The 16726-nt window shown below is 47.2% G+C and overlaps 1 protein-coding gene across 1 annotated transcript in view; it reads left to right on the forward strand.

Moving 5' to 3' along the window:
- Kcnn3 (potassium calcium-activated channel subfamily N member 3) overlaps positions 1-16726 on the forward strand; it is a 158742-nt gene that overhangs the window by 116425 nt on the left and 25591 nt on the right. The window contains exon 4 of the mRNA XM_090340881.1: positions 12981-13122. Within this exon, the coding sequence (XP_090197007.1) occupies positions 12981-13122 (142 nt within the window). The remainder of the gene's footprint in view (positions 1-12980; positions 13123-16726) is intronic.

Genomic DNA, 16726 nt, shown 5'->3' on the forward strand with positions numbered 1-16726 from the left:
ATGGCAGTGACACCCTCTCCCATACCTCAAATGTGTCCCCAGTGCTTTAAACTAAGGCTCATGAAGACCTTGGGGAGTGATGATTTCACCTCATTTTTCTTCACAAAGCTGGAACCACAGGCCCTCTTACAACTGAAGTCCCTTGATAAGAGGCCCTTGATTATGCTGGAGATGTGGACAGAGGTGGAGGTAGGGATGGGAATAAAGTGTGGGATTTGATGAAATGTCTCCCCTTCAGAGCTGCCTTCTCAGCCTCCTCCTCCAGGCTGGCAGGAGCAACACACACATGGCCTGCACCATCATGCTGTGGTCAGGGGCTCTGCCAGGCAAGCAAGGTTCCTGCCTAGGCACAGATGCTGTCCTGCTCCCCACCTCAGGCTCTGCTCACTGCAGCTGCTGTTTCTGGGATCCAAACTGCAGCTTTTAGTCCCAGACAGTCTGCCTACTTGCCCCCAGAAGTTTGTCTGGTCTTGAGCCTCTCACTGCTTCATTGTGAAGTCAAGGTAACAGCTCTTGTCTTGCTGACCATGTCTTCCTGCTTGATGCAGACTCAAAGGGGTCCCTCCTGCATTCTTTCTCCCTTCAGTTGACAAATGCTTAGTGAGCAATAGTAACATCACAGTGAATAAAAATCAAAGAAGTTGTCAGGCACCGGGGACTCATGCCTATAATCCCAGCTACTTAGGAGGCTGAGATTTGAAAGGTTCAAAGCCAGCCTTGGAAGGAAAGACCATGAGTTATCTCCAATTGACCACCAAAAATCTGGGAGCGGAGTTGTGGCTCAAATAGTAGAGAAATAGCTTTGAGCCAAACAGCACAGGCCCAGATAGCACTCAGGCACTGAGTTCAAGCAAAGAAGAAAAATAAGTTCTTTGCTTTCTGCTGCTTATATTGTAACAGGAGTTAATAGCTAATAAGCACAATAAGCTGAATCTATATTACATTGGGAGCTGATATGTGCTGAAGAGAGCAGTGATGCTGATAGGGGAGCTGGGGCTTAATGGGTGGCATAGCTTGGGACTCAATGGTCAGAAACCTTACTGAGAAGCTGTCATTTGAGGTCCAGGGAAGGGGCTTCCCGGGAAGATAGGAGTCCCAGGTAGGAAAGGGGAATAGATTCTAGATGGAGGAAGAGGAAGCACACAGGAAGGAGGGCTCAGAGAGCCCCCAGGAGGTCTGGAGTGATGGTCTTTAGGCTCTGGAAGGACTGTGGCTTTTGTGTCTTGGGTTTTATTCTGAGGGATGCACGAATGCTCTTCCTATTCTTGGAAAGGCCCATTCTGGCTGCTCAGTGATGATACACTGGGCCGGGAGAGGGGCTCCCAGACAAGTGCATAGTGATCAGTTAGATAACAGCTCACTGGTCCAGATGAGAAGACAGGGGCTAGACTGGGATGGAGCAGACAAGAGGACCAGATTGTAGGTATCTTTAGAAGGTAGAGCTGATGGAATCTGATGGAAATAGGGAGGAGCTGTGCTCCTGCCAGAGGACAAGGAAGATGGAAGGGAGAACCAGGGAGGAGTTGGGTTTTCCTGCACAATCGTGTTTGCCTGCCCTCCTCCGTGTCCTATGCAGCTACCCTTGTCACTAGGACAGAGCCCCAAGTAGGAGGCTCTTGGAGAGGCAGTCCCATGCCTCTATCTGTGTCACACACTGATGGCTGACAGCTCCTTGGAATCTGTGCCTCCCCACAGCCGGTGAGATGGGCGGGGCACGCATGATCACATTTGCTTCCCAGAACCCAAAGGTCAGGATTTGCTCAAGGTTACCAACCAAGGATATGACAATGGCCTTTGGACTCCAGGTCCTGAGTTCCTTTAGCTGTGCTGAGCAGAGCCAACACTATGTACACTCAAGATGGCCAACATACAGCAACAGCCAACATTTCTTCAGTTCAACTACGTGTCAGGGGTTGCTGTAATTGTCTTAGAAATATTGGCTCATGGGAACTCTGTAGGTGTTGGCATAGGACACATTCTTTTTACAGATGGGGAGACTGAAAATAAAGTCATGTATACAGATATCAAGGAGAAAATGTCAGTTCAAATAATTTGACCTTGGAGCCTGGCCTCCACCTTGACACCAACAGTTTGATAGGCCCTATGCTAGGGACCAAGCATCATTTGTATGGGGTTCTGTAGAAGAACTCACTCTCACTAAATTCCTACATGGTTTCAACAAACAAACAAGCCCCTAGACAAATGGCTGGTGCCATCATAGCTCTTGTGTGAAGAAGAAGAAGAAGAAGAAGAAGAAGAAGAAGAAGAAGAAGAAGAAGAAGAAGAAGAAGAAGAAGGAAGGAGGAGGAGGAGGGGGAGGGGGAGGGGGAGGGGGGAGGGGGAGGGGGAGGGGGAGGAGGAGAAGAAGAAGAAGAAGAAGAAGAGGAGGAGGAGGAGGAGGAGGAAGAGGAGGAGAAGAAGAAGAAGAAGAAGAAGAAGAAGAAGAAGAAGAAGAAGAAGAAGAAGAAGAAGAAGAGGAGGAGGAGGAGGAGGAGGAGGAGCAGAAGAAGGAGAAGGAGAAGAAGAAGAAGGAGAAGAAGAAGAAGAAGAAGAAGAAGAAGAAGAAGAAGAAGAAGAAGAAGAAGAAGAAGAAGAGGAGGAGGAGGAGGAGGAGGAGGAGGAGGAGGAGGAGGAGGAGGCCAGGAGTTTGGCCTAGTGGTAGAGTGCTCATCTAGCATGCACGAAGACCCAGGTTCGATTCCTCGGTACCATGTACATAGAAAAAAAGCTGGAAGTGGTGCTGAGACTCAAGTGGTAGAGTGCTAAGCCTTGAGAAACTCCAAGGACAGTGCTCAGGCCCTGAACCCAAGCCCAGGACTGGCAAAAAAAATAAGAAGAAGAAGAAGAAAAGGGAGGAGGAGGAGAGAAGAAAGAAAGAAAGAAAGGAAAAAAAGAAAGAAAGAAAGAAAGAAAGAAAGAAAGAAAGAAAGAAAGAAAGAAAGAAAGAAAGACCACTTGATGTCTTTGGAAAAGAAGGCAGAAATACAGTCACTTCACTTGGGCTTTAGTTGTTGCCACCATACTCCTATAACAGGTTTCAACTAGTATCAAGAAGCTGAGTTCTTATTAATAACTGAGAACCAGCTCCAAGCCCAAAGAATTTGGCAGTCACTTTGACCAGAGTTTATCTGCTGAGGAGAACAGCTGAGGTCATTTTATCAAGCTTCTCCAAGTTATTAAAACAAGCCTCATTTTCACAAAAGGACAGAACAGCAGTCAGCAGGCCACATTCAGTTCACAGACATTTAGTGAACATTTATTACATGTTGAATCCTGAGAAGCTACCCAGAAAGACTACAAAGAGGACTGTTACGTAACTTTAGGGTTAGCAGGCCAATTGAATAGAACGAGGAACTGAGAAACAGTACAAATTCCATATAGAATAGAAGACAGAGGCAGAACTGAAAGCCGGTGGGTTTGGGGAGGCAGGTGGAAGTCAGAAGGATAACATATTACATGGAGCTGAGAACACTGGTTATCCATGTGAACAACTGAGCTGCACCCCTACCTCATGCCATACACAAGACAAAGATTTTTCAGCTTCATAAAACGTATCATACTTGAAGGGCAGCATGTTTCATTAAAAACTTAAATGAAAAAGAACATTTTTTTTGCTTCCTCGAGTCAGGGTCTTACTATGTAGCAGAGACTCTAGCTCATGATCTTCCTGCCTCAGTTTCCTCCCAAGTACTGGGATTACAGACATGCATTATCATGTCCTGCTAAAAGTTAACACTAAAACATTTTAAAGAAAGTCTCATAATGTTTTAAGCAGGGAAGGATTTCTTTAAAAAAAAATCATTCAAGTTACAAATTAGAAATGAAAGAAACGACAAATTCAAGTCCAGTGAAATTTGTATTAATCAGAACTTGTTTATCAGAAATACTATAAAGATAATAAAAAGATAAGCCCACTTGTCCAGATCATATTGGTTCCAGAACTGGAACAATAAGAGACAAACAGAAACAAAGCAAATGAAAAATGGACAAAAGTGATGAATGATACTCCACAGGTGATAAGCATGGTGAGTTGCCAGTTCGCCCACTAGACTGGCAAGAATTAAAGTAAGATGATAGGGAATGAAGATGGAGATTTGGGGGCAACACTTTAGTTGATATTAACCCCCTCTGGAAGAATCCTGTCACTGACCTCTTGGATGATAGCCTGGCATTTTTTAACAGAGTCCCATATGCTCATGACCTACAAAGCATTAAACCCATTCTTAGGTATATACCTAAAGAGCTCAGTATAATAAAGTCCCCCCAGAACTTAGCAGCTTAAAACAACAGATATTTAATATCTCGCAGTTGCTGCGGGTCAAAAATTCAGGATGGTTTCAATGCGTACCTCTGCCTAAGTGTCTCTCGTGAGATGATGGGGACTGTATGCCAGGGCTTGCTTTCTCCTCTCTTGGATATCCTGACTTGGCTTAGAGTTTCTGCTCCCAAGGGCACTGATGGTTGTTGACAGGCTGGGGTCCCTTGTTCTGTGCACTCTTCTTTTGCTTGCTTTGAGAGCAAGGCTGTAGCGTCTCAGGAAGAGCAATCCAAAAGAGAGCAAATGAGAGGCCAAAAACACGATCTAACCTAACTTTTGAAGCAGAAGTCGATCACTTCTACCACATTTGATTCATCAGAAAAATTTACAAGGTTGAGCCCAGGCTCCAAAGGAAAGGAACACAGAGGTCAGGTACAGTGTCCAGGCCTAGAGTTCAAGTCCCACAACAGACAAGGAAAGGATCACAAAAATATGTGACTACTTCAGGAGGAGGAAATATTAGGGCTCATTTTAGTGGCTGCCTACGTGGTATGGTGCCGCTTTTTTTGTTTGTTTTCACTCTGAAATCCCAGCACTAAGGAGGCAGAGACAGGAGAATCCCTAGTTCTGGGCTACATGGTGAGACTGTCTTATCCAAATAAAACAAAAGAAACAGGCAAGCTGTGAGACTTCAGGCAGTTTAGGTAATCCTACCTCTGTGGAAGCTTTCAGAGGAAAAGGATGTGATCAAGCATGAAATTCAGAATAACACTGGTCTGGGGTAGGTAGGGGGACAGGAATGGTGAGAGCACACAGGCAGATGTGACATATGGAATTAGATGGAACCTTCCTGGATGCTTGTTTTCTCTTCATGCTTTGTAACTTAACTAAACGTTACACGTTGTTTGTTCACATGTGGAATGTGAGAACTGTGAGAACGTTGGCTCCCTCTCTGCCCCTCCCCTCTCCTCCACTCTTCCTGTCCCCCATACTTTTATAATTGCATCCTAATTGTGGCTAAATTAGTAATCAGTGTTTACATTACTCAGTCAACACTAATCTGACTCTATTCATAGTTGAGCCTTGTAGTAAAATATGATAACTTCTCCTTTCCTGTAGAACTTGCTATTTTTTTTCTGTAGTTAATTAACATGTTTGTTCATTTGCTTAGCTTTCTATGTATTTATCACTAATCCAATCCCAAATTCTGGCAGCTGTCTAAATGTCTTCTCAGAAAGTTCAGGTACGTCACATCGTCTATCCCCCAGAGCCTTCCCACCTGCTCCAGTCTGGACTGGCTGTTCTCCACGCCTGCTTCACAGCTGTCCCCCGAGGACTTCCTGTACCAGCGCCCTAGCCTCCTCCATGCAGCTGGATGGTCTCCTTCCCTTGTCATCCTCTCTGGTTTTACCCGTTGGCCTTGGGGAGCGCTACCCAAGGTGGCTTCTTGAGGGAGGTTACTCAAGAAGCAAACAAAACTTCAAGGGCCTCGTGCCCCTAAACATGTCTTCATTCCACCCTCAGACTTAATTAATCAGGCTGGTTCTGGATTCTGGTCTCTTATCATTTGGCATTCTGATTTGGAAATGATTTCCTGAAGAATTTTGAATGCCTTATTCCATGGTTTTCTAGCTCCCAGTGTTGCAGTGAAAAAGTCTGAAGTCATTCTAATTTCTGACTTTTATAGTTGACCTTGTTCCCCCATTCCTGCCACTGTCCCCTTCCCCTTTTCCTTCTCTCTCCCTCTGGAAGCCCTGAAGGCTCTTCTTTGTCTCTGGTGTTGGGAACTTCCACAATAATGTACTTTTTTTTTTTTTTTTTTTTGCCAGTCCTGGGCTTGAGCTCAGGGTCTGAGCACTGTCCTTGGGCTTTCCTCAAGGCTAGTATTCTACCCTGAGCCATTGCACCACATCTGGCTTTTTCTATGTATATGGTACCGAGGAATTGAACTGGGGTCTTTGTGCATGCTAGACAGGCACTCTTACCACTAGGCCAAACTCCCAGCCCACAATAAAGTACTTTGATTTCTCCTATCTTCATCCGCTGTGCTCTGTGGATTGTGGGTGTTTGTTTTAGAAACCAAAGCCTTTCAGTTCTTGGGAATTGTTTGACTGGTTTCTTATTTACCTCTTCTTCTTCCTCCCCTCTGCTTTTCCTCCAGTTGTTTTATTTGGGGGCAGATCCTGGGATCTGAACTCAGGGGATTAGTGCTCTCCCTGAGCTTCTTCCCTTAAGGCTAACACTCTACCACTTGAGGTATTCCACTCTACACTCCACTCTACATTCCACTCTTTGATGGTTAATTGGAGATAACAGTCATGTGGATTTTACTGCCCAGAGTGGATTCGAACCATAATCCTTGGATTTCAGGCTCCTGAGTATCTAGGGTTAGAGGGCAGCCCAAATTTTATTATGGCTATTTTGAGTTAGAGTCTCATGAACTTTTCTGCTTGGGCTGTCCTCAAAACTCGACCCTCCAGATCTTAACTTCCTGAGTAGCTAAGCTTACAAGCATGAGCTCAATTTCCAGTACTTTCTTCCTAAAAATACTATTATTGGAATTAGTAGACTGATTTACTCATTTTCTCATACTTTCCATTTTTATTCTCTCCTCTTCTGCCTTTTGGGAAATGTTCTTGACTTACCTTCCAGCACTACTAAGGAGACTTTTCTTTGTATAGAATTCCATTCCTGTTTCATGGGTCTAACATCTTATTTTTCCTTTCTTACAACATTAATTATAGGATATCCTCCTAAGTTCTTCCAAGTGGATAGCCTATAGTTGATCGTTACTCCTTTTTTGTGTGTTTTGATTGATTTGGTCTGTGTCACTAATGTTAGATTTTCCTTGAATATTTGGCTGCTGGTTTTTGTTTTGTTTTGTTTGTTAGTTGTCGGACTTGAACTCTAGGCCTGGGTGCTGTCCCTGAGCTCAAGGCTACTGCCCTACCCCTTGAGCCACAGTGCCACTTCCAATTTTCTGGTGGTTAATCGGAGATAAGAGTTTTACAGACTTTAGTGCCCAGGCTGGCTTTGAACCACGATCCTCAGATCTCAGCCTCCTGAGTAGCTAGGATTACAAGAGTGAGTCACTGTGCCTGGCTTGCTTGGTTATTTTTCAAAGTAAGATTTGTTTCTTTCTTTCTTTTTTTTTTTTTTTGGTCAGTTGTAGAGCTTGAACTCAGGGTCTGGGTGCTGTCTCTGAGCTCCTTTTGCTCAAGGCTAGTGCTCTACCACTTTGAGCCATAGATCTAGTTCTGGTTTTGAAAGGTTAATTGAAGAGGTGTCTCACAGGGCCTTTTCTGCCTAGGCTGGCTTTGAACTGCAGTCCTCAGATCTCAGCCTCCTTAGTTGCTAGGATTATAAACATGAGCCACTGGCACCCAGCTTGAAAGTAGAAATTTTAAGGAAGCAAAAGTAAGCATGAAGTCAGGTGCTGGTGTTCAAGCCTGTAATCCTGGCTACTTAGGACACTGAAATCTGATGATCACAGTTCAAAACTAACCCAGGCAGGAAAGTCCATGAGACTCTTATCTCCAGTTAACCTCTAAACAGTCAGATGTAGAGCTGTGGCTCAAGTGGTAGAGCATTAGCCTTGAGCAAAAAAGCTCATGGAGCCAGACACAGTGGTTCATGTCTATAATCCTAGCTACTCAGCAGGCTGAGATCTGAGGATCGAGGCTCAAAGCCAGCCTGAGCACTAAAGTCCGTGAGACTCTTATCTCCAATTAACCACCAGAAAATCAGAAGTGGCACTGTGGCTCAAAGCATAGGGCAGTAGCCTTGAGCTGAAGAGCTCAGGGACAGCACCTAGGCCCAGAGTTCAAGTCCTAGGATGGACAAACGACAAACAAACAAAAACTTCATGGACAGCACCCATGCCCCGAGTTCAAGCCCCAGGACGGGCACCAATAAATAAACAAATACATAAATAAAGTAATCATGAGTATTTCATCCACCATTTTTACCAAGTCATATATCCTTTCCTATCTCTAGTTTATTTTTTAGTTTTAAAAAAGAAAATTATGGTCCATCCTCTGAAGATCAATTAATAACTATAACGTTTGCTCTTGAACTGAAAGAAAAACTACAACTTTCCTACCTCAGCCCTAAAAACATGGGCCTGTTTTCTCCTCCTCCCCCAATGCTCTATTACAAAAAAATAGCATGGGATTAGTACGTGAATTTGTGACATCCTAAAATTGTGAATAGGTTCAGAAACGTTTTCTCCCTCCTCTCTACTCCCACAGTCCTGAATCACCAGTGCGGCTTTATCGCTCATCACTTCCTGCTTGGTGAGTCGCATGCATGTCTTATCTCCATGACAGTGCTCCATGCCACAAGAGAGCTGGAGGCATGTCCAATTTCCCTCTGCCTCTGCTGTAGCCCCTACCTGAGGAGAGATCACTGAAGCTGGACAATCAGTGATGTATGACAATTCTCAGCACACACAACACCCATGAGTCCTAAGAAAAAAGAAACCCATGTGAACAGAAAAAGAAACTTACCAAAAAAAAAAAAAAGAGAGAGAGAGAAGAGAAAGAAAGCAGTAGGCCAAAAAAGCCAAATATCAGCCTCGAAAAAGAGACATTGCCGAGCTCCAGTGACTCACACCTAATCCTAGCTCCTCGGGACGATGAGATATAAGAATCTTGATTCAAAGCCGACCTGGGCAGGAAAAAGTCTGTGGGACTCTTATCTGCAATTTAACCAGCAAAAAAAAAAAAGAAGAGGCAGAACTGGAGCTGTAATTCATGTTCCAGAGCACTAGAGTGACAAAGCTAAGAGACAGGGCCCAGATCCCAAATCCAAGCCCTATTATAGCCACAGATACACACAAACTAGTGATTGCTACGTATTTATTCACTCTGATCTCTGATCTCTGTTCGTGGAGTCCTCTTGCACATGAATAGGATGGGCATGAACCTGAGGGCAGCCCAGCCACCAGAGGACATTGGCTAACGCTGCAGGATTTCCAAAGAAAACACTGCAAAGACCTATGAATAATGAACCAATGACAGACTTGTTATTGTACAGGCCACATATTAAATCCTGGCCTCCTGCTTTGGCTGTCGGCCGCTGCATGATGGGCGCCTGCAAACCTTCCAGCAGGTGTCCTGTCTGAGCCCTGACCTCTCTAATCAGTCTTGCATGTAGCTGCTAGAAGAGTCATTCTCAGTTACCTGATGTCTTCAGCCCATTCTTTGCCAATGCCCTTACCATAGATTTCTTTTGCCCCTGTGTTAAATAGTGCTCCAGCCTAAACTTCAAGACAGCCCCACAAATGCCTTGCCACTCCCCGTGGGGACCTTCTCCACGACACTTGTGGGTCTACACCCCTGCCTTTTTCTGTCTTGTTTCTTACACTGATAACACCTGCTCCCTCCAGTGCCAGCAGCCATTGCTGAACTGTGGTGAGCACTTGGCCCAGGCTAAGCTCTTACATTGGCCTAAAATTGCTCATAGTTATTTTACTTAATCATCCCAACAGCAGTCAGGGAAACCGAGTCACAGAGAGGTTCAGTCTCTTATTCAGAGCCGTGGAGCTACTTATGGTAGAGCTAGGACTGGAACCCAGGAAAGCCACTGAAGCTCAACGACTCACTCCTCACTACTAAACCGAGGCCTCAGACCTGGCCCAAACTCATTCTCCCAGGAAATGCTCTTTCCATCAAATGGTGGCTGGCCCTGGCTGTGACTCTGCAACATTTGTTTACATGCTGCTGGCTCGTGGTGTGGGCTGTCTTCTAAGTCTTCTCCCTTCTGTGTGTCCCCCACCTACCCTCAACATTGAGTCTTGCCTGATTTCACAGCACAGAGCTGGAGAGCTCAACCATTCCTCCTAGCATGTAGGCCTGAGGGCCTGGCGGGGCAGGCCAGCGGGAAAGTGGGCAGCTGCCTGCCCAAGTGCATGTCAGACCTGAGATAGGGCTGGCACACTGATGCAGGAGCAGGTGGGGAGTCAAAGTAGGGTAATCCTGGCCTCTGCTTGTCAGGGATAGCCAGAGAAGCAGAGATGGGCCATCTCTGGGGAGCTGAGGTCCATGGGGAAGGGGAAATGAAAGCCACCCAGGACCCTGAGTGACAGCAGAAGGCCAGAGTCCAAGTGAAGCAGGGAGAGATGGCAAAGCAATGCCATCTTCTTGGCTCTTCTTTGGAGAGGGAATGTTGCTCTTCAACTGTCCCCAAAAGAGCCAGGCACTCTAGTCCTGTGCTGACAGAGATGGAAATACGAATGCCACCCCATCACTGCTTGTTGAAGATTCAAGTTGGGGCTGGACAGCCCAGAGCTAATGCAGGGTTGGTCACAGGTGGTGCTAGGCCTCTGCCTTCCTCCTGGCTTTGTGTACCTGCTTCTCTCCTGCCTCCCTGACCTGTGCTCCATCTTTTCCCTGCCTTTGCATTTCATCTGCTCAGCACAGACCATTCTTCCCAGCAAGCTGTGTCATGTCATCCTTCTGCCCAGGAAGCTAAACCACTTTCAAGCCCTCCAAGACCAAATACAAATGTCTGATCCTAGAATTGCAGGTTCTATAGCATCTGAACATGCTCTGCCTGCTGATGTTGTAAGGGGCTTGGTCATTCTAGACACATGCCAGTCACTGTGCCTCTCTCACACTGAATGGAGCAGGGAAAAGAATGTGTGTGTGTCCCAGGGAAAATCACTCCATGTCTTTGTGCCTGTACTTGGTTACCTGTAAAATGTGTGTTCAAAGTGCCAGCCACGCAGAAATCTGTGACAATGTAGATATCCCTTTTGATCTTGTTATTCCTCCTCGTATTTTTTCATTGTATTTTTTGACAGTATTGGGATTTGGACTTAGAGCCTTCTGCTTGCTAGGTAGGTACTCCACTGTTTGAATCCCTTGAGCCATGCCCCTAGTCCTTTTTGCTCTAGTTATTCTTTCAGTCTGTATCTCACGCTTTTGCCTGGCGCTGGCTTTAGCTTTGGAATATACTTAGAGTATATTCCAATGTACTGATTATTCTTCAACACAAGGTCTTGCTAACCTTTTGCCTGGGCTGATCTCAAACCACAGTCCTACCTCCCAAGTATCTAGAATTATAGGTATGACCCACCACACCCAGCCTGCTTTGACCTCTACTTCTAACTAAAAACATGTCTGCCTCCAGGCCCATGCTCAGATGGACCTGAACTTGCATGCCTTCCTCCTGTAGACTCGTGGGGCCCCAGACATTGAGAGCACAATGAACACTTTTGATGGTGGCCAGTGCTTTCTAAGAGCCCTGGCTCAACCCCCCAACCAAGTGACTGGGAGACTTTATCAAGGAGTGGTGTGTCCATGGGATTGAATGCAGTCCAGTGTGTAGCTCAAGCTCATCCAGTGAGAGGACATTTTGGAAGAGGGCCCTCTTTCACTAGCCTAGGGTGCAATCCAGCACTTCTGCTGCCCTTCCTGTTGAACTCTGGACTTTGATTTGGCTGTGCTCTCAGCTGGGCACCCAGACACTAGACAAGGACCAAGTTCCAGGAACTGGGTGGGAGGGAACCAAGTCTGGCTCCTTTGTGGCACTGTCTCAGTCTGCTTGTGCGGCCATTACAGAACACAACAATCTGTTAGCTTATAAAGAAGAAAAATTTGTTTCTTACAGTTCAAGAGGATGGAAGTCCAACACCTAACCTGCCAGCAGGTTTGGTATGTAGTGAGAGTTGTTGTCTGCTTCCAAGACGGTGTCCTCCAGAGGACAGGAGCCTGCATCCTCACAGGGTGAAAGGCAGAAGGGCAGGCAAAACAGGCTGCTACGTGATCCCACTTTGAAAAGGGCTCACATCTCATTCTTGAAGAAGGAGCCTCTCATGGCCTCATCACTTCTTAAAGGTGCCACTTCTCTCCACCATCCTCTGCACAACACATGAGTTTGTGGAAAGAGGCTCTCATAGTAAGCTAACTCTAACTAACCCTGGTGTATCTGGATCAAGGTCATTACCCTCTCCTTTCCCCGAGGTGCCCCATCCACCCACTTCCTTAGCTTTCTGAAAGTGTCTGCTTCTTCTAAGAACCATCCTCCTGAATGGAAAGCCCCAGGGCAGGAGATGAAGAAGAAAGGGGCTCCTGGCAGAGAAAGTAGGGTTGATGATCCCAGGTCACAGAAGAGCAGCTACAAGCACCTGTCTGGTTCAGGAGGGGATGCTATGCCTGTGTGGATACCCCCAGAACCCCAATGCTTGGAGAAATGGCTCCAAAACAGCCCCACATCTCCGAGGCAGGTACCCGCCTTGGCATCTATCAACATTCTTAGAAATCACTAGCTGTTTTGGGATTAAAAAAATTTTTTTTTACATTTTCCCTGTTCAAGGGTTTGTGGTTTTTAGATTAATCATATCCACATACATTTAGACTGTCGGCTTGGAAGGAAAATAAATTTAAATTTTATTACTGCATGATTTCATCCAAAGCTATCCTAGCAACAATAAAGGGTGTCTACCGTGTGATGTGAATCATGAGAAGACCATTTTGTCTCTGGGGCCCAACTCGTGGTGGGAGCCTGGAGGCTGGAGAGCTGCAGGTGGGATCTGGATGGGCATGACTGTGGCATCTTTAGTGGTATCTTTAAAGAGATTGATGTGTGCCACCATCGTGACTGTCCTCTCCTCAGTAACATATCCCATTTCTTTTCCCCTCCCCATCCAGGTTTGTCCACAGCCACTACCCCCGGCCCCGGCAGCTGAATCAACTAACTCCTGTCTTCCCCTTGGCAGGTACCATGACCAGCAGGACGTAACTAGTAACTTTCTGGGTGCCATGTGGCTCATCTCCATCACATTCCTTTCCATTGGTTATGGGGATATGGTGCCCCATACATACTGTGGGAAAGGTGTCTGTCTTCTCACTGGCATCATGGTGAGTACCCGCCTCTGCCCATGACCCTGTTACCCCCAAGTTCTTCCAAAGAACACAGCCCTTTGCTGAACATACTAGGCCTTCCTAGCTGGGCTGCAGGTACAGCCCCTAGTTACGAGGCGTGCATGCATATCCCGCTGCATGTAGCGGCAGTTGTAAAATGTGCAATGGTTTCTCACTTTGCAGCATAGTTTGCTAAGGGAGGAAGAAGGCCCTGGTTTCTAACCGTTTGTGATCTACTCACTAGCCCACTCCCAAACGGGCCAGGGGAGGCCTCTCCTAAGCATCAGGACGGATGGTCTACTTGTTCCCTTCCTGTTCCCTGGGCCCCACATATGTCAGCACCTGGAATTCACAGAGGTGGTGACCAGAGGAAGAACAATGACCACCCTAAAGGGACTAGTGGCTTAGATCCTGGTCTGGCCATACAGCCCTGGGCCCGCTCTTGACTCTCCCAGGCTGTGGCTTCCACACCTCTCTAAGTGAGGTCCTGGGCTTCGAGTGCCAAGTCCTTCCCGTCACTGGCACCTGACAAAGCCGATGCCATCCCCAGGTACCCAGCAGGGATGTGCATCCTTCCAATGCCTGTAGCTCAGCTAGCTCAGGACCCCGCACCAGCTCTGGATCACAAAAGCACAGTACAGGAGGAGCATGTGGGAGGGTGTCAGAAGCATCACCTGAATTTCCACTCAGGTCCCCCTCACTGTGACCCCTGAGCCAGGCACTCATCTGTTGAGGACTGCCTCCTCCAGTACAAGGTGGAGCTGTCCTTGCTGGCTTGTGGTTTAGCCCACAGGAAGTCATGGACACGAAAGCACTTGGTAAGCAATGAGAGTCCACCTGAGGTCAGGGTTGGCTATGGGTCCCCAGCTTCAGCCACTCCCACCTGTGAGTTAGTGGTTTTGCTGCATCCTGAGGGCCAGCAGACCACACTGCTCCTCAGTGTCACAGCATCAGAGCCCTGGAGACCCTCTTTTCAAAAGAGGAGTGAAGGCTGTACGAAGAAGTCCAAGTCTAGGGGCTGGCAGCAGGGGTGAGTTCATGGCATGGACAGGATATTTTGGGACTTGGGTCTAGGACTCTAGATGTGAACCCCAAATCCCCCCCATCTGGGAAGCCCCTCTCTGTGCTCCATCCTACAGCTGTGATTGCCCTTCCTTCACAGCTCCCTCTCATTGGTCCTCCTGTCAGCCATGACAGAGCCTCCTTTCTTTGACTCTGGGCAATGACTCCTGTCTACAGGAGAAGAGGAGGCCCCAGTTAAACACCAACCTGGGCTAGAACTCTCCATCCTACTTAGCCTTGGTGGCCTCTCAGGTTGACCTCAGTGGACAGAGAAGCCAGACTTGGGCCACAGGAAGGAGAGAAGGCCTTAGGACAGTGGGCTGTGTGAACATGGCTCTTTCCTCTTTCCTGACTCAAATCCAGGGTGGTCCCCACATTAGCAGGTGGCCCTGAAACAGCCGTTAATGACAAGAGGCTTAGCACAGGAGCTGGGATAAACCATGGGTAAGTGTAAGGCTCTGGAACAAACACCTCCCATCGTTTAGTAGGAGTCTGTCTGGCACAGCTCCAACTGTCACCAGGAAACCAGAGAAATAGTCTTCTTACCAGAAAGGAATGAAATGCCACCTGAAGGCCAAAGCTTTCCTTGTGAGCCACTCCTGGGGTGTGGGCTTTGTGCCTCTGAACCAGCTCTTGGGCAGAGCTGCTCAGAGCCAGGCTGCCAATAGATGGACGGGCCCTGCTGGGAGCCTCTGTTATTTTTAAATACCAGCCATTCTCCCTCTCAGCATGGAGTCTGTACCCCATCCAAGAAGCTGCCCGTGCTCACCATTTTCCTACTTCTGACTCTGCATCTCCTGGCTTCTACTCTGACCAAGTGCAGTAGAACCCCCAGCCCCCCTCCCCCGCCAACCAGGGTGTGGGCATTGGTGAGCAGCTCTGTTTGCCAGCCCCTTCCATCACTGTCCAAATCCCCAGGGCTCCTTGAAACACAGTGTTTGCTCCTTGTGGATTGAGGTGGGATCAAAGGAGAAAGAACAAGCAGGTGAGGGAAGCGATAGCCGCTTCCCACATTAAAAATATAGCACAGTGCTTGCTTTCCTTGGCTGGCTCCTTTTGTACAAAGCTCCTGCTGCACGAATGTATACCTTTGAGCACACTGGCACAGGGAGGGTTTTCCTCTATTCATCTGCAGTGTGTTTACCCAAATTAAAGTCCCGCTCACTTAGTGTTCCCCTTGCCCATATCCAACGTGACTTTCTAGCTGAGTTCCCATTGCTGAGGATCTCCCCCTTCCCCAAAACACAATGTGTATCTCCAGATGAGCATTACAAGCACCTTGACCAAAGGTAGGGCTTCCTACCTGGTTACCATGGACACTACCCAGGCCAAGGCAAGGCCTGCAGGAGAAGGGAAAGGAAGGGTTTGCACGTGTCCGCTGTAAATGGTCTTAATCATTGTTTTCTCTTGGCAATCTGTGTAACAATGTAATTATCAACCATTAGGCTGGGTATATAATTGTCTGGCCAACTCGGTATTGCTGGCACAGACCTGGATTATTTGAGAGAGTTCACTCCCTAATGTTTGTTCACCCAGGTCTAGCCTCCTTCCTTGAGGAATGTTCAGGATGAGTTACAGGCAGGAAAGGGATAGCTGTCAGTCTTTAGTACCAGAATTGGAAATGATAAAACTCTGCAGGCATCTAGAACACCCTTAGGATCCCGAATCTGTTGGGTGGTGTCCTTGTTTTGGCATCACCACTTTTCAAAGCTGGATGCCCTCCAGGCCCCTTCAGATGAGTCATGGACAACTGGGCAAAGCTCTCAGGGGGTCTGCTGGGACCCTGTGCTTTTTTTTCCCTAATGGCCTCATGAGAGATCCTTGCAGAGTTACAGCAGGAAACTGAATATGAAGTAAAAGGTAACCTAGACTGAGTCATTTTAGGAGGTGCACCAAGAGGGGTCTGCAAGACATCTGCTTCACGTCGGTTTTAGATGTGCCTCGCCCCAAAACACCTTGGTTTCAAACCAGTTGATGTTATTTTAGTGGTTATGTAGAATCTGTCGCAACAACAGAATCCAACTGTACACCCTCCAGGCTTTCCCCCTCCATTTGTCACTTTCATTTATGTTTTATTTCATGTTATGCTTCTTTAGTTAAGAACACCTCATCTTTTCCCCCCTGGGATGCTTGTTTTTCCAGCTCCTTAAGATTTCCCAGCTGGAACCCGATTCTTGGAAACAAAAAGTAGGAGGCCTGGTGTGGAGGAGTCAGGGTCCAGATTTGGGTCCAAGTCAGTTGATGACTTAGGCATGTTCACTCGCTCTCAGATACCCTTTCATTTTTTTCCTGCACCCCCGTGTCCACCCATGAACCTTGGAAGGTTTGACCTCATTGAAGGTAAACCTTATGCCTCCCTCCCTCCCTCCCCACCCCCACCCCCACTCCCAGGGAACAGGCAGCTGGGCAGAGCAGACGCTGGGAATCCAGTTGCTGTCAACTATGATTGAAGACTTGGCATATCTAAAGGCAAAAGGCTGAGTCATGGATTTGTTCCTCAATCTGACCCCAGAGAAGTCACATCAGCAGCTGCTGACCT

The sequence above is a fragment of the Megascapheus bottae genome, chromosome 10 (genome assembly GCF_031878675.1).
Source record: "Megascapheus bottae isolate mThoBot1 chromosome 10, mThoBot2.hap1, whole genome shotgun sequence".
NCBI classification, from domain to species: Eukaryota; Metazoa; Chordata; class Mammalia; order Rodentia; family Geomyidae; genus Megascapheus; species Megascapheus bottae.